Here is an 18,379-nt window from a genome sequence, read left to right as displayed (position 1 = left end):
TCCAGGCAAGAATACTGGAGTAAGTTGCCATTCTCTTCTCCAGGGGATCTTTCTGACCCAGGGATCGAACCCCGATCTCCTGCATTGCAGGTAGATTCTTTACCAACTGAGCTACACAAGGGAAGCCTTGTCGGTAAGACGAGGTTTAGAAAAACACCACTAATAAGAATGCAGACGACAGCCAGCACAGAGTCACCTCTGGAGAGCAAAGAACCTACCAGGGGGATCACGTCCAGAAGGAACACGAGGAGGGTGCAGAGCTCTGAGACCGTCGGGGGAGGGCCGATGATTCTCCCAACAGAGGGACTCTGCTTCACGGGCCTGCATGAACCACAGGAAAGAAAAACCACTTTCTTGTAATACTGTCAAGCAATTCCTATGATTTCCAATAAAGTAATTTATTCTATTTCAACCACAGTGAAAGACAGCTTCTGTAGTTCTAATAATTCAGCCTTGATGCCCAAAACGATCTAACACAGAGAAGCGTCAGTAAGTCTTGAGTCTAATTATCTCCGAAACAGGCTGACTCTGACCTGAACCTTATCATAGCACCTGAGGGTGGTCCATACACCCATGGGATTCCACACCCGGCTGATCTGAAACTGTCAACAGCAACAATTTCAGGTCCCCAGCCCCAAACCAAAGGCATGTTCCCAGGGAAGGAGCCTGGCTCCAGACTGCAGGACAGCTGTTCGACTTGCTGTGGGAGCAACCGGAGATAGCTCCCCCGCCCACTCCCACCCCTCTATCATCCTCATGAGCTTAGAATCCCTCAGCTCCCAGAGAGAACTGCTGCTCCAATGGGGAACTCTACTGGTAGCTGCTTATCTTATTCTCAAACTCAACACTTCCTTTTCAATAAGTAGGCAACTGGATACCTAAGTTAAAAAGTCAATATACTGGTTCTCAAAACAGAAATTTTGGATTGATCCTGCTATCACAGTACAGTTCGACTTAACTTTCTTCACTGTAAATGATCGCTTAGGTATCTCAGTGTACATCTGGGTAAGAAATAGAAGAACTGCATTCACTACATCCAGGAGGTTCTGCTCCTAGGTGCCTAAAGAGACCCCCCATGTCTGCATATAAAGAGACAGGATCAGTGCAGTCACCAGGGTACTACCTGCAGCGATGAAAAGACTGAAACTGGTTTATTCACACACTGGTTGACTGCACCCAAGGTGAACGGACTAGGTGTGTATGTTACCATACAGATAAATCTCCAGAGGGCTTTGACCCCCACCTCCCAACCAAACACACATGGATGAAAAGTTATATGCAATTTGATACCATTGATGTAAAACTTGAAGAGGCAAACAGACTGTATTGTTTCTGGATAGCTGTTTTTATACTGGATACTTTTTATATTTGTTATAAAAGCATAGACATCACTGGGACAAACATGAACTTCAGGACAGTGATTAAAGCTGGGATGAAAGAAGGGAAGACGCTGGGAAGAAAAGGGGTTAGCTCTGTCTGGGTGGTAACGTTTTATTCCTTTTTTCTTTAGGTCTGCTTCTCTTTTTAATTTTTTTATATGTACCATTACTTTTTTTTTTTAAACTTTACAGTATTGTATTGGTTTTGCCATACATCAACATGAATCCGCCATGGGTGTACACGTGTTCCCCATCCTGAACCCCCCTCCCACCTCTCTCCCCGTACCATCCCTCTGAGTCATCCCAGTGCACCAGCCCCAAGCATCCTGTATCATGCATTGAACCTGGACTGGCGATTCGTTTCATATATTATACATGTTTCAATGCCATTCTCCCAAATCATCCCACCCTCTCCCTCTCCCACAGAGTCCAAAAGACTGTTCAATAAATCTGTGTCTCTTCTGCTGTCTCGCATACAGGGTTATCGTTACCATCTTTCTAAATTCCATATATATGCATTAGTGTACTGTATTGGTGTTTTTCTTTCTGGCTTACTTCACTCTGTATAATTGGCTCCAGTTTCATCCACCTCATTAGAACTGATTCAAATGTATTCTTTTTAATGGCTGAATAATACTCCATTGTGTATATGTACCACAGCTTTCTTCAACATTCATCTGCTGATGGACATCTAGGTTGCTTCCATGTCTTGGCTATTATAAACAGTGCTGCGATGAACATTGGGGTACATGTGTCTCTTTCAATTCTGGTTTCCTCGGTGTGTATGCCCAGCAGTGGGATTGCTGGGTCATAAGGCAGTTCTATTTCCAGTTTTTTAAGGAATCTCCACACTGTTCTCCATAGTGGCTGTACTAGTTTACATTCCCACCAACAGTGTAAGAGGGTTCCCTTTTCTCCACACCCTCTCCAGCACTTATTGCTTGTAGACTTTTGGATCACAGCCATTCTGACTGGTGTGAAATGGTACCTCATTGTGGTTTTGATTTGCATTTTTCTGATAATGAGTGATATTGAGCATCTTTTCGTGTGTTCGTTAGCCATCTGTATGTCTTCTTTGGAGAAACGTCTGTTTAGTTCTTTGGACCATTTTTGATTGGGTCGTTTATTTTTCTGGACTTGAGCTGCAGGAGTTGCTTGTATATTTTTGAGATATCCTTTTGAGATATATTTTGTATATCCTTTGTCAGTTGCTTCATTTGCTATTATGTTCTTCCATTCTGAAGGCTGTCTTTTCACCTTGCTTATAGTTTCCTTTGTTGTGCAGAAGCTTTTAATTTTAATTAGGTCCCATTTGTTTATTTTTGCTTTTATTTCCAATATTCTGGGAGGTGTGTCATAGAGGATCCTGCTGTGATTTATATCAGAGAGTGTTTTGCCTATGTTCTCCTCTATGAGTTTTATAGTTTCTGGTCTTACGTTTAGATCTTTAATCTATTTTGAGTTTATTTTTGTGTATGGTGTTAGAAAGTGTTCTAGTTTCATTCTTTTACAAGTGGTTGACCAGTTTTCCCAGCCCCACTTGTGGAAGAGATTGTCTTTAATCCATTGTATATTCTTGCCTCCTTTGTCAAAGATAAGATGTCCATAGGTGTGTGGATTTATCTCTGGGCTTTCTATTTTGTTCCATTGATCTGTATTTCTGTCTTTGTGCCAGTACCATACTGTCTTGATGGCTGTGGCTTTGTAGTAGAGCCTGAAGTCAGGCAGGTTGATTCCTCCAGTTCCATTCTTCTTTCTCAAGATTGCTTTGGCTATTTGAGGTTTTTTGTATTTCCATACAAATCGTGAAATTATTTGTTCTAGCTCTGTGAAAAATACCGTTGGTAGCTTAATAGGGATTGCACTGAATCTATAGATTGCTTTGGGTAGTATACTCATTTTCACTATATTGATTCTTCCGATCCATGAACACGGTATAGTTCTCCATCTATTAGTGTCCTCTGATTTCTTTTACCAGTATTTTATAGTTTTCTATATATAGGTCTTTAGTTTCTTTAGGTAGATATATTCCTAAGTATTTTATTCTTTTCGTTGCAATGGTGAATGGAATTGTTTCCCTAATTTCTCTATTTCCTCATTATTAGTGTTTAGGAACGCAAGGGATTTCAGCCATCACTGGGACAAACATGAACTTCAGGACAGTGATTAAAGCTGGGATGAAAGAAGGGAAGCCACTGGGAAGGTAAGGGGTTGGCTCTGAGTGGTAACGTTTTATTCCTTAAAAAAAAGATATGAAAACCGAAGGTCAAATACTGTCCACAATTTTAGCAATGGGTTCACGTGTGTCTCACAATATTTCCCATCTTTTCCTGCACCTGAAATGTTTCACAGTTAATTCACTTTTTTAAAGAAAGTGTTCCTTGTAACTCTGAAATGGAACTAAGCTGACCAAAACACATTCCGGTCTCAGTATAGCATGGCCTTGCTGTCACCCGTGGATCCAATTACAAGTAATTTATTCATCACAGATTGGAGTGCTTGCTGGGTCTGGCACCAGAGGCAGCAGAGGACATGGCAGGAACAGCTGGGACGTCAGGCAGGCAGGCCTGGCTCCAGTCTCAGCTGCTGCTGATCTGCTGTGCTATGTCACACAGGATCCGTCACATCTCTGATCTCTGGCTCTCTTACCTGATGGATGTGCCTTCTTCTCCTGGGGGTATGTGGAAGGGACAGCCTGAGACAAACGTTACAGGTACTGAAGACAGTGTGATAGTGCAGAATGTTCCAAAGGAGGTGACAGGAATTAAGTTTTATAGCATGAATCACAGGACACAACTGGATCTGAGAGATTACACCCATCCTCCTTTATGGGGAAAATCTCCTGGGAAAGGGCCCTGCAGGGAAGCTTGCAGTCCCAAGCTGGCTACCACCCCACAGTTTGGAGTCAGTGCAATCCACCAGATTGAAAGTGACGGGAAAGCTGATTACAGAAGCTCAGAACATAAACGCTTCCATCTGAACCCATTATACACTGATTTCAGTAAGAATTTAAGATGACTGATGATTTGAAAAATACTCTCTCTTTAGTCCCTGGGCCACAAAACCAAGCTTGTTGAATAGATCAGGGCTCTAAGGGCACAGTGGGAAGAAACCTGACTAGATTGATGCCAACTATAAAATGCATGGGTTTGTTTCTAAAGTTTGACTTTAATAAGGAAGCATCATGAGAAACGCTGGACTGGAAGAAACACAAGCTGGAATCAAGATGCCAGGAGAAATATCAATAACCTCAGATATGCAGATGACACCACCCTTTTGGTAGAAAGTGAAGAGGAACTAAAAAGCCTTTTGACGAAAGTGAAAGTGGAGAGTGCAAAAGTTGGCTAAAGCTCAACATTTAGAAAACAAAGATCATGGCATCTGGTCCCATCACTTCATGGGAAATACATGGGGAAACAGTGGAAACAGTGTCAGACTTTATTTTTTGCGGCTCCAAAATCACTGCAGATGGTGACTGCAGCCATGAAATTAAGAGACACTTACTCCTTGGAAGAAAAGCTATGACCAACCTAAACAGCATATTCAAAAACAGAGACATGACTTTACCGACTAAGGTCCGTCTAGTCAAGGCTATGGTTTCTCCTGTGGTCATGTATGGATGTGACAGTTGGACTGTGAAGAAGGCTAAGTGCCAAAGAATTGATGCTTTTGAACTGTGGCGTTGGAAAAGACTCTTGAGAGTCCCTTGGACTGCAAGGAGATCCAACCAGTCCATTCTGAAGGAGATCAGCCCTGGGATTTCTTTGGAAGGAATGATGCTAAAGCTGAAACTCCAGTACTTTGGCCACCTCATGTGAAGAGTTGACTCATTTGAAAAGACTCTGATGCTGGGAGGGATTGGGGGCAGGAGGAGAAGGGGACGACAGAGGATGAGAGGGCTGGATGGCATCACGGACTCGATGGATGTGAGTCTGAGTGAACTCCGGGAGTTGGTGATGGACAGGGAGGCCTGGCGTGCTGCGATTCATGGGGTCGCAAAGAGTTGGACACAACTGAGCGACTGAACTGAACTGAACTGAAGAAGCATCAGCATTGTGTGAACCCTATCAATGGCAAGGTTCTTAATTCTGAATTTGTGAATCCAATCATGTACTCAGCAGAGATCATCCCAGTGTTAGCCACTGAGTATAACCTGACCAGAGTGAGCAGCTATAAAAAACCATGACAGCCTCAACTCCTTCCCACATGTTTATAAAGCCTGAACTGGAGCCTTACCTGAAACAGTCCTCAAAACACCTTGTCATGTAATCCCAGAGGAAGTCTGAACTCAGGGACGTGATCAGCAAATTCACTGTCTTAACAATCTCAGAGGCGTTTCTGTTTTCTTTTATTGCACTGTAAAAGAAGAGGGATACTTATATCTATGAAAAATCCTGTGTTACAGGAATACCATGTCTGAAAAACACAAATTCATTGTACCATTCATTCACCTGGCGTGCAGTATGTGAATAAACCCGTTTCAATCTTTTATGACTTATTTCTAGAGAGGCTGACAAAGTTGGTCATAGATAAAATATTACTGTTCTTATATAGGGAAGAGCAAGCACGTGCCATCCTAAATAGTATATATATTGATACATTCCCTCAGAAGTAAGCTTAAGAGCTACTGAAAAAAGAATGTGATATGGAAACCAGATTAAGTCCAGCTATTGGTAATTACATACTCTATTGGTAAAATAACACAGTACAGCCATTTAGGAGAGAAATTTGGCTAACATTTAAACGCACATCTTCTGTAACTCAGGGCATTTATTCTAGGGACGTATGGTATAGAAATCCTTGTACAAGCACACAAAGATGTACACATAAGGGAATTATGAGAACGTCATTATAAAATACTGAAAAAGTAGAAACCACCCAAAAGTCATTCAGAGATTGATCGATTAGTCAGGATTTCTTAAGTAAGTGACAGCTCCTTACTAAGGACTCTAAGGCAACCATTATCCTCCATAGGAGAAGACTGTAGAGCCAGTCATAACTTGAATTAAAAAAAAATAAACAGGCAACTGAACAGTTACTGTAACTTCAGCTTAAAAACAAAAGATAGGTTGCTATATACTTATGCATTGAAAGTCTGGAATGTTTTATGTTTTTCTCAGAAGGGCGGTGGGATTATGGATGGTATCTTTTTTTTCTCGATACTTTTAGATATTGGTACATTCTACCATGAACATGTATTACTTTCATATTCAGGAAAACAGTAAACTACTCTTATTCTGTGAGGAAAAAAACAAACACGAAAGACTCTTGGTATACTTACAGTTAATAACCAGAAAAACCTAATAGATTCCAATTTTCAATACTTGTGTGTGTGTGTGTGTGTGTGCATTCAGTCATGTCTGACTCTTCGCGACCCCAGGGACTGTAGCCCACCAGGTTCCTCTATCCCTGGGATTCTCCGGGCGAGAATACTGGAGTGGGTCGTCGTGCCCTCCAGGGCACCTTCCCCACGCAGGGACTGAACCTCCATCACCTGCATTGGCAGGCAGGTTCTTTACCACTGAGCCACCTGGGAAGTCCTAAATTTTCAGTAGACCAATGCCAAGTCAGGGAAAAAGGAATTACATTAAGAATAAAGGGAAAAGGAAGAGGCAGGAGACAGGAGTTCAATTCCTGGGTCAGGAAGGTCCCCTGGAGAAGGACTTGACCACTAACTCCAGTATTCTTGCCTGAAGAACCCTAGGGACAGAGGAGCCTGGCGGGCTGCAGTCCATAGGGGTGCATAGTTGGACACGGCTGAAGCGACTTAGCACGCACCCTACCTTGAAAAGAACAAAAACAGAACAAGACACAGGGCTGATGGATAACGACACACTGTGTAAGTTATTGCCTTGTCTGCCGTCTCCCAAACCCCACTTGCTGTGCCTTCTGGTCCTAGAGCATGAGCCCCTGGGGCCCCTCCTCGCCCTCTGACTTGTATCCTGAAGACTCACACCCACCCGCCCCACTTCCTGACCCCACCTCCTCCCTGCCCTCCTCCCGGTAACTCACACTTGTATACTAGACCCAGCTACCTTTGTTGAACAACTTTTCACACTCTGTCAAAACACAATCTGTACTTCCCAGGCTGGGGCAGAGATAAGATCAAACTCCCTGTAACCTTCTCAGCATTCAACAGGGAAAAGTTGATTCAGGTTGACTGATTTACGAGCAAAGGTTATCTTAAGGAGTGGCTTGACCTGCTACACCTCGGAGCACATCACAATGGATGGCAAACAGAAAAAAATGCAGCATTAGGGAGGGAGGAAGAGTGAATTTGAAAGTCACGCCCCTACCTTATCACTGAATTTCCACTTTGAGTGTAGCTAAGTTTAAGATCAGAGCCAAGAGCATCTCTGCAGTAAGAATAAAATGCCCGGATGACTTCGAGAAACAAATTCTCAACAACTTGAGGCCCTGCAATTAAAAAGAAAATGGCCAAACGAATGAATGAGTAAATAAGAAATAAAATATCAATATTTTTTAAAAATCCATTTTTAAACCAACAAATGACAAATGTGTAAAACATATCATGAGTAACTCCATAAACATAGATAATCTGTATAGTCTTAAATGTATAGAAACTTAACTTCGGTTGTGAAAATCACAACTTTAATTGAGGGAATAACATCCATGAAGACACTCACCATTTTTGTTGTTGTTCAGTCACTCAATCATGTCCAACTCTTTGTGACCTCATGGACTACAGCACACCAGGCTACCCTGTCCTTCACTATCTTCCGGAATTTACTCAAACTCATGTCCACTGAGTCACTGATGCCAAACAACTATCTCATCCTCTATCGTCCCCTTCTCCTCCTGCCCTCAATTCTTCCCAGCATCGGGGTCTTTTCCAATGAGTCACCACTTCGCGTCAGGTGGCCAAAGTATTGGAGCTTCAGCATCAGATGTTCCAATAAATATTCAGGGTTGATTTCCCTTAGGATTGACTGGTTTGATCTTAGTGTCCAAGGGAACATTTTTGTAGGACTTACTATGTGCTGGCCACTACTCTGAGAATTCTGTAACTATTAACTTATTTAATCCTTACAACAGCCAAAGAACCAGGTATGTAATGAGGTATCCTGATTACGGATGAGGCAACTGAGGCTGAGTAACTAGCCTAGGTGGATTCTCCCGGGTGGAGGCAGGGGATGAATATTAAGAGTACAGAAACTGCCCAGCCAGAGGCAGTGCCTCTACATAAACCCCAACAGAGTAGGGCAATTTCCTATTCTGAATACTTTTAATGATGAGCAGAATGACAGAAGAGAAATAACCAACCCAGAAAAGCTTAAAAAGGCACAAGAGAACTGGACCCTGCCAGAAAGGCAGGTGGGAAGCGACTGGACATTTCTGCTCCTCGAGCACCAACCAGCAGGCCTCATGGAAGGGCATGGCTTCCCACCCTAGTAATCAGAGGAATGAACACAGCATGAGACAGAGAAAACAGAAGCTCTGTCAACAAAGCTTAAGCAAATAATCTAATCTCTTACGCTTCCAGAGGCAAAGGCCCCCTTTTCACAATAAGCCCCAGGTTGTATTTTATCTACAGCGTAAAACTGTGTGTACGTGTTCAGTCTTGTTGGGTATTTGTGACCCCCTGGACCATAGCCTGCCAGGTTCCTCTGATCATGGAATTTTACAGGCATGAATACTGGAGTGGGTTGCCATTTCCTACTCCAGAGGATCTTCCCAACCCAAATGGTTTTCCTAGTGAAGGAAAGTGGTTGACATTCAAGGAGAAATGACAAACTGGCTAATGCCTGGGAGACAAAGCACAGGCAAGACTGACCGTCTCAGGCCTTCCAGTCGACGGTATCACCCGCCCCTTTGCTCTTCACGTGTACCTTTCAATGGGAAACTAAATTATGAGAGAGACAAATTCGACTTCTGTGATGGGGCAGAAGCCCATCATTCATCCCATTCCAGAAAATAGAACCTGGAGCCCTAGTTAGTTCAACACTCACTTGACCCAGGTCAAGGCCTTGACATAAAACACCCATCCCCAAGGCCGGAGCCTGGAGACACACAAGCCTTGTGCTTTCAATTTGATCAGGAGCAAACAGAGCTGCGTCTGTCATGCACCCAAGTTCATCTGTGTTACAGGAGTTAACATGTTGGGGATGGGCCATCCGAGGGTCATCAAGTAAGGAGTAACATTCTGACAAGCAGAGGTCAGGTTCTGCAGTCAGACAGACTCCAGAGTTTCAGTCCCAGCTCCTGGGTGGGCCCTGGAAAATGACTCAGACTTGCTCTACTCTAGTCTCCATCTGCAGAACATGTGTAGTCAGAAAAGTTACTCAGGGTTTTTGGAGGTATGACGTATGCATGGATGTTTATCAATGATGTGTGTGTTAGTTGCTCAGTCATGTCCAACTCTTTGAGTTGGTCTGTAGCCTGCCAGGCTCCTCTGTCCATGGAATTCTTCAGGCAAGAACACTGGAGTGGGTAGCCGTTCCCTTCTCCAGGGGATTTTCCAGACTCAGGGGTCAAACATGGGTCTTCTGCACTGCAGGCAGATTCTTTACTGTCTGAGCCACGAGGGATGTATGGATATGAGAGCTGGACCATAAAGAAGGCTGAACGCTGAAGAATTGATGCTTTTGAACTGTGGTGTTGGAAAAGACTCTTGAGAGTCCCTTGGACTGCAAGGAGATCCAACCAGTTCATCCTAAAGGAGATCAACCCTGGATATTCATTGGAAGGACTGATGTTGAAGCTCTAATACTTCAGCCACCTGATACAAAGAGCCAATTCACTGGAAAAGACCCTGGTACAGGGAAAGATTGAAGGCAGGGGGAGAAGGGGTTGACAGAGGATGAGATGGTTGGATGGCATCACTGACTCGATGGACATGAGTTTGAGCAAGCTCCTGGAGATAGTGAAGGACAAGGAAGCCTGGCATGCTTCAGTTCATGGGGCCACAGAGAGACACAACTGAGTGACAACAACAACAAATAATGAAGCACAAAATGATTGCCCCTCAATGTCACTATTATTAACAACAGGTAGGACACATCAGGACCACAGTCTCCCTTCTAACTTGACCAGAAGCCTACGTTTCCTTTTATTTGTCTAGACGTTAGCGCCTCCCCGGCTGCACAGATGCCTCAAGCCTGTCTCTGAAAGCATTAAGGAAAGGTCCCCGTCCTGATGCCTGACGGAGAGGAACTTCGCTAACACTCTCTGCTCCTGTTCTCTGCAAACAGCGCCCGAGCAGCAGGCCACCCTGAGCAGATGGCTCAGAGGACGCCATCGAGACTGAATCCGGGGCAGAAGGGCTTTCCTGGCTGGTGACGCTGTTCAAGGCGTGAGGTGCTGATTTCTCAGGGTGAATGGACACTGGAGCAGTTTCTTATCTTTTTTAAAGCAAGGGAGAGAAAAGGCCATTTTCCTTTTCGACGCCCAGAGAACCACAGTGTGTAAAGGGGGAGCCTTCCGGACCCAGAGTCTAGTTTAACCTGAGGCCTGAGACAGATGGGCTCTAGGTGGGGCGTTTACAACCAGACTCCTGTTTACATTTCTTGAGGAAAGGAGGCAGGTGGGCTGGAGGCTGGATATTTACCATCAGCCTCCTGTTTGCACTTCAAAACAGGAATAACAGAAACAGGGTAAAGAGCCAGGCTTCCTTCCTGTTTTAAGATACAGCCGTGGGCAGGGACAGGGGGGCTGAACTCCATTTGCGTAAAGGATCACAAGTTCACGTATTTCCCCTCCTTGGGGCAAGGGAGACACAGCACAGGAAGGCTCCTTGGGGGGTCAAAAGAGGAGGGGCACCATCCCATAATAGGTAATGCTAAGCCTCCCCCCTGTTGGCCTTTGGGCTGGAATCCATCTTGGGAAAAAGTTGCACACACATGTTGGGGAGGGTCCTCAGGCTCGCCGGGTGTGGGAAAAGAAATCAGGTAACTGGCCAAAGGCAGAGACTCGGAGGAACTGCCCTATACAGATGATTTAACCATCTCTCTGCTGCTCTCCGCAATAGACGGGACACCCACACCCTTTCTCTGCCTTGCCGATGGACCTGCCATGTGCATGCTCAGTCGTGCCCGACTCTTTACGATCCCCTGGACTGTGGCCCACCAGGCTCCTCTGTCCATGGGATTTCCAGGCAAGAATACCGGAGTGGATTGCCATCTCCTTCTCCAGGGGATCTTCTGGACCCAGGGATCGAACCTCGGTCTCCTACATCTCCTGCACTGCAGGTGGGTTCTTTACCACTGAGCCATTGGGGAGGCCCTATTTCTGCCTTCCTTCTGTCTTAACAAACTATTTCTCTGTGTGCTCTCCTACTTGTTGTTCTGAGTCTCTAATAATAAACTTTGTACCTGTTTTTATAGCTTTTGCCTCTTTGACAAATGTATTTTACAGTGGGGGCAAGGGCCAGTGGAATTTTGCTTCTTGCCTCTAGCCCTTGCTGGACTAGTGGCCAGGATTCCTGGCTTTCATCCACGATCAGTTCAGTTCAGTCGCTCAGTCGTGTCCGACTCTTTGCGACCCCATGAATTGCAGCACACCAGGCCTCCCTGTCCATCACCAACTCCCAGAGTTCACTCAGACTCACGTCCATCGAGTCCGTGATGCCATCCAGCCATCTCATCCTCGGTCGTCCCCTTCTCCTCCTGCCCACAATCTCTCCCAGCATCAGGGTCTTTTCCAATGAGTCAACTCTTCGCATGAGGTGGCCAAAGTACTGGAGCTTCAGCTTTAGCATCATTCCTTCCAAAGAAATCCCAGGGTTGATCTCATCCAGGATACCCAGGTTCAATTCCTGGGCAGGGGTCTAAGATCTTGCTTCAAGTTACCACTCACTGCTGTCTCTCCAAAATCAGACCCTCCTTCATGTGACAGAGGAAAAGACTGAGGCCTACATGGCAGAGAGAGCTTGTCTGGACTCCCAAGGCAAAAAGATGGAGGAGGGTCCCCTGTTTTCTTGAGAATACAACCAAAGCCATTTAACTGAAGACACGTTCTCACAAAGTCAGTATTGTACATGCCCTGCAGGCATGTGTTCCAATGAGCATAACAGCTCAAAGGTATTTTCCTAAAATAAAAATTCAAGTAACTGTGCAAAAAATTTAAGAAGAAACTGCCTGCAAAGGTGAGAAACCCGTGTTCGATCCCGGGGTTGGGAAGATCTCCTGGAGAAGGATATGGCAACCCACTCCAGTATTTGCGCCTGGAGAATCCCATGGACAGAGGAGCCTGGTGGGCTACAATCCTACAGAACGTGCGATCGCAGAGAGTTGGACACGACCAAAGCGACTTAGCAGCAGCAGCAAACAGTGAAAACTGAAGCACAGAGCATGACTGAAGTCCCTCGAGATTCTGAAATTTCAAAGATTAAACTGTATTCTAAACGATGCAGTGGCTTCCCTTGTAGCTCAGTCGGCAAAGAATCCACTGGCAATGCAGGAGACCTGCCTTCAATGCAGGAGACCTGGGTTCGATTCGTGGGTCGGGAAGATCCCCTGGAGAGGGCAATGGCAACCCACTCCACTGTTCTTGCCTGGAAAATCCCGTGGATAGAGGAGCCTGGCGGGCTGCAGTCCATGGGGTCGCCAGAGTCGGACCCGAGTTGGCAACTAAAGCACTACCAAACAATGGGGTGATTGCACCTCACCGATATTGAACTCCCGCTCAGCAGGGAATCCACCTTGGGCACATGTTGGTAGAGCACGTCTAGCATTACCTATTTCCGGCTTGTCGAGCAGACTGACGAGGATCCGGAAAGGCTTCAGGTACCCGTGGTGGCGCTCCTCTACATCGATGTCAGGGAACTTCTGGTGCAGGATCTCAGCCAGACCCTGTTTTGTTTTGTTTTTTTTAAAAAGCCACACATTAGGGTATTATATACAGTATAGTGTTGATGGCTTATGGTGAATGGTGTTGGATTCGGAGTCTCCAAAGGAGAGGGTTTTGCTTTGGGACTAGAGACTTGGCTTTAGTCACTCAGAGCTTTGTGCAGCAAAAGTTTTATTAAGGTGAAAAGTGGACAGAGAAACACTTCTGACATCAGAAGCAGGTGGAGTTCGGGTGGGGATTTATATACTTTCTCAGTTGCTTGCAAACAGTAGAAAGGTCTTACCAGACCCACTCCCACAACCTATCTCTTAAGATAACAGGATGACTCAGAAGGTTCTTGAGGAGAAACATGTACTTGAGCAGGATACATTGTTGCTATATAATTATTAGTACAGAGTTTAAGCAAAGGAGAAAAGGAAAGATATTCCCATTTGAATGCAGAGTTCCAAAGGATAGCAAGGAGAGATAAGAAAGCCTTCCTCAGTGATCAATGCAAATAAATAGAGGAAAACAACAGAATGGGAAAGACTAACAAACATTTCATGCAAAGATGAGCTCGATAAAGGACAGAAATTGTATGGACCTAAAAGAAGCAGAAGATATTAACAAGAGGTGGCACGACTACACAGAAGAACTGTACAAAAAAGATCTTCACAACCCAGATAATCACAATGGTGTGATCACTCACCTAAAGCCAGACATCCCAGAATGAGAAGTCAAGTGGGCCTTAGAAAGTATCACTATGAACAAAGCTAGTGGAGGTGATGGAATTCCAGTGGAGCTATTTCAAATCCTGAAAGATGATGCTGTGAAAGTGCTGCACTCAATATGCAAGCAAATTTGGAAAACTCAGCAGTGGCCATAGGACTGGAAAAGGTCAGTTTTCATTCCAATCCCAAAGAAAGGCAATGCCAAAGAATGCTCAAACTACCGCACAATTGCACTCATCTCACATGCTAGTAAAGTAATGCTCAAAATTCTCCAAGCCAGGCTTCAGCAACACGTGAACCATCAACTTCCAGATGTTCAAGCTGGTTTTAGAAAAGGCAGAGGAACCAGGGATCAAACTGCCAACATCCGCTGGATCACTGAAAAAGCAAGAGAGTTTCAGAAAACATCTATTTCTGCTTTATTGACTATGCCAAAGCCGTTGACAGCGTGGATCACAATAAACTGTGGAAAATTCTGAAAGAGATGGGAATACCAGACCACCTGACCTGCCTCTTGAGAAATCTGTATGCAGGTCAGGAAGCAACAGTTAGAACTGGACATGGAACAACAGACTGGTTCCAAACTGGGAAAGCAGAACGTCAAGGCTGTATAGTCACCCTGCTTATTTAATTTATATGCAGAGTACATCATAAGAAACCCTGGGCTGGAAGAAGCACAAGCTAGAATCAAGATTGCCAGGAGAAATATCAATAACCTCAGATATGCAGATGACACCACGGATATGGTAGAAAGTGAAGAGGAACTAAAAAGCCTCTTGATGAAAGTGAAAGAAGAGAGTGAAAGAGTTGGCTTAAAGCTCAACATTCAGAAAATGAAGATCATGGCATCTGGCCCCATCATTTCATGGGAAATAGATGGGGAAACAGCGGAAACAGTGTTAGACTTTATTTTTTTGGGCTCCAAAATCAGTGGAGATGGTGACTGCAGCCATGAAATTAAAAGACACTTACTCCTTGGAAGGAAGTTATGACCAACCTAGATAGCATATTCAAAAGCAGAGACATTATTTTGCCAACAAAGGTCCATCTTAGTCAAGGCTATCGTTTTTCCTGTGGTCATGTATGGATGTGAGAGTTGGACTGTGAAGAAAGCTGAGCGCCAAAGAATTGATGCTTTTGAACTGTGGTGTTGGAGAAGACTCTTGAGAGTCCCCTGGACTGCAAGGAGATCCAACCAGTCCATCGTAAAGGAGATCATTCCTGGGTGTTCATCGGAAGGACTGATGTTGAAGCTGAAACTCCAATACTTTCGCCACCTGATGCGAAGAGTTGAGTCACTGGAAAAGACCCTGATGCTGGGAGGGATTGGGGGCAGGAGGAGAAGGGGATGACAGAGAATGAGATGGCTGGATGGCATCACTGACTCGATGGACATGAGTCTGGGTAAACTCCGGGAGCTGGTGATGGACAGGGAGGCCTGGCGTGCTGCAATTCATGGGGTTGCAAAGAGTTGGACACGACTGAGCAACTGAACTGAACTGATAGAGTTTAAGGAAAAGCAGACCCTTGAGCAAGAGAGTTGTTTTGCTGTGTAATCATTAGCTCTGGGTTAAAAGAATGTTAGTCTTAGAAGAGATAGATTGTTGTCATAACAACTCAGAGTTTAAGGAAAAAAACATGTCTTATGTGACTAAGATGAAGGAATGTAGGGAAAACAAAGATTTGTCCCTTTCTCCTTGAGGGCCCTTGACTCCTTATCAACCTACTTAAGAATCAGCTCTCTCTCAAAAGAGACACAGATGTAAAGAACAGACTTTTGGACTCTGTGGGATAAGGCGAGGGTGGGGTTATTTGAGAATAGCACTGAAACATGTGTACTACCATATGTGAAACAGATCGCCAGTCCAGGTTTGATGCATGAGACAGGGTGCTCAGGGCTGGTGCACTGGGATGACCCAGAGGGATGGGGTGGGGAGGGAGGTGGGAGCGGGGTTCAGGATGGGGAATACATGTACACCCGTGGCTGATTCATGTCAATGTATGGTAAAAACCACCACAATATTGTAAAGTAATTAGCCTACAATGAAAAAAAAAAGAATCAGCTGTCTCAGAGTGACATCAGGGGTCACTTCTAGTTGTTCAATATTCTGGGATAGAAGTAAAAGCAGTCACACAGCACGAGATGACAACCCGTGGCCCTCCGTACCATGGGTCTTGCAGCCTCGGATTCAGTCGTCCACAGATTGCAAATATTTTGGGGGAAAAAAATTCCAGAAAGTTCCCAAAGGCAAAGCCTGAGCTTGCCATGCATTAGCAACTACTTATATAGCATTTACGCTGAGTTCCGCAACATATTTACATAGCATTTATGTCACAAATCGTCTAGAGGTGGTATCACAAGTAATGCAGTGCTGAGTTACGGCACACGAGAGGACGAGCATATGTTGCATGCAAACACCAGGCTGTGTTATATACAGGGACTTAAGCATCTGTGGAGTTTGGTATCCACAGGATGGGAGTGCAGGAAGGGCTGGAACCACTCCCTGTGGATTCCAGGGGATGACCACACATGGATTTTCCCCAACTGTGTATGAAGGAATGGGCCCCATGTCTACTCTGAGGTCCCACAAGGAACCCCACTGAAAAACCACAATTAGGAAGGTCCTGATTGAGATCCCCTTTCCAGAAATGCTCCTTTACCTCAACTAAAAGATCCTTGGAGTATTTCTCAAAAAAATACACAGACTGGTCTTCATAAACATTTGAGACTTCAGATTCGGGCACGATGGTATTTCCTTTAATATCTGAACCTATAAAAGAACAAGAACCATGAGATGTAAAGTAATTTACACATTTAGAGTACATCTTATTGTGCAAAGGTCTTATGCTCTGGTATTTCAAAAAATAGAATGCCTCCAACAGAAATCAAAAATCAGATTCAGTGAAACCAAGTCCTATCTTTCTGACAGTGGTGTGCCAGGAATCAGACAGGCAGAATTCCATCTCAACGGGCCTCAGCTGAGTTCATCCTGATTGTCTTTGACAAGTATGATTATGAGAATCAAACAGAATGCCTATCATTTGTGAAAACCGGTGCTTACTTGTACAGCAGTATGAGAAATCAAGGTATTCTCATCTGGATGCACTCACTTTGAGCCGTGGCTGAGTCTCTAAGGTCCTTAGGATAAGGCACAGCATCTTTCTAAGCAGAGTCTGGACTCCTGGGGTCACAGCTTATACAAGTAGAAGCTGCTACTGAGCTCGGGTCCCAGGTCCTCCCTACAGACAAGGTGCTGAGCCCCCTGGGAGGGAGCTGTGCATTTGACAAAATCATCCTTTTAACAAAAAAAATGTTTAAAGAGCCTGTAAATATCCCTCTGGAGATCCTTCATAAGCTTCCATGCTATGACTTCTGAAAGCTTTATAACCAGGGGAAGAAAGGGTTAAGAGGACTTTCTGACATTGATATGCCAGGTGGCACAGTAGTAAAGAATCCATCTGCCAAGCAGGAGACGTGAGTTTGATTCCTGGGTCAGGAAGATCCCCTGGAGGACATGGCAACCCACCCCAGTATTCTTGCCTGGAGAATCCCATAGACAGAGGAGGCTGGCGGGCTATAGTCCATGGGGTTGCAAAGAGTCGGACACGACTGAGTGACTGGGCACCACGAGGGTTAAAAAGAAAACAAGCTGAGAAGCAGAGGATTTTCAAGCCAGTGAAAATCCTCCGGGTGACACTCTAATGGGAGACATGTATTATTATAGACCTTTGTCTAAAGCCACAGAATGCACAGTACTGAGTGGGAATAAACGGGGTAGGGGGTGCCTGTGGTGATGATGATGTATCGGTGTAGGTCCCTCGACTGTGATAAACGTGCCGCTCCACTGGGGGATGCTAGTTAGGGGCAGGCCCGCGTGCATTTCAGGGAGGAGGGCTAGATGGGAACTTTCCATACCATCCTCTTAGTTGTGCTGTGCCTAAAACTGCTCTAGAAAAATAAAGCCTTAAAAGAGAAGCTCTGGAGTCCTTTCACAATCACTCTGTACACCATCTTCTCTTAGGGACATGAACTTGGGAATCTGCAACATTCACAAAGTGCTACCTTTTAGGCCCTATGATCTCCTGAACTTGTCACCACGAAGCCTTTCAACTGACAGTCAAGGGCTCTTTTCCTGCAGGTGTACAGTCTGTCCACAAGAAGAGAAGTGCGCAGAAACATGAACGAGGGTTCTCGTGGGCTCCCAAAGTCACCCAAACAAAGTCAAAGTGTGAGTCGCTCAGTCGTGTCTGACTCTTTGCGGCCCCACGGACTGTAGCCCTCCAGGCTCCTTTGTCCATGGAATTCTCCAGGCAAGAAGACTGGAGTGGGCAGCCATTCCCTTCTCCAGGGTAATCTTCCTGACCCAGGGATTAAACCCAGGATATCTGCATTGCAGAAAGATTCTTTACCATCTGAACCATCAAAACCTTCCTTGACCATATTCCCACGTTTCTGGGTTTTCTCACACACACCCGTATCCC

The 18,379-nt window shown here is 45.0% G+C and overlaps 1 protein-coding gene across 12 annotated transcripts in view; it reads right to left on the bottom strand.

Annotated features, from left to right (window-relative positions):
• Positions 1-18,379, bottom strand: part of DOP1B (DOP1 leucine zipper like protein B) — a 130,175-nt gene that overhangs the window by 66,207 nt on the left and 45,589 nt on the right. For all 12 annotated transcript variants that reach the window (XR_006057540.2, XR_006057542.1, XR_006057541.2 and 9 more), the window contains exons 8-12: positions 16,559-16,668; positions 13,075-13,189; positions 7,676-7,796; positions 5,616-5,735; positions 219-321 (exon numbers count right to left, since the gene is read on the bottom strand). Coding sequence is in view for 7 of the 12 variants with exons in the window: in XM_042238307.1 (XP_042094241.1) it covers positions 219-321; positions 5,616-5,735; positions 7,676-7,796; positions 13,075-13,189; positions 16,559-16,668 (569 nt within the window). In the remaining 5 variants the exon portion in view is untranslated. The remainder of the gene's footprint in view (positions 1-218; positions 322-5,615; positions 5,736-7,675; positions 7,797-13,074; positions 13,190-16,558; positions 16,669-18,379) is intronic.

This window comes from Ovis aries, chromosome 1 (assembly GCF_016772045.2).
Source record: "Ovis aries strain OAR_USU_Benz2616 breed Rambouillet chromosome 1, ARS-UI_Ramb_v3.0, whole genome shotgun sequence".
NCBI classification, from domain to species: Eukaryota; Metazoa; Chordata; class Mammalia; order Artiodactyla; family Bovidae; genus Ovis; species Ovis aries.
The sequence above is the reverse complement of the archived record's forward strand: the minus strand, read 5'-3'. Positions and strand labels throughout refer to the sequence as shown.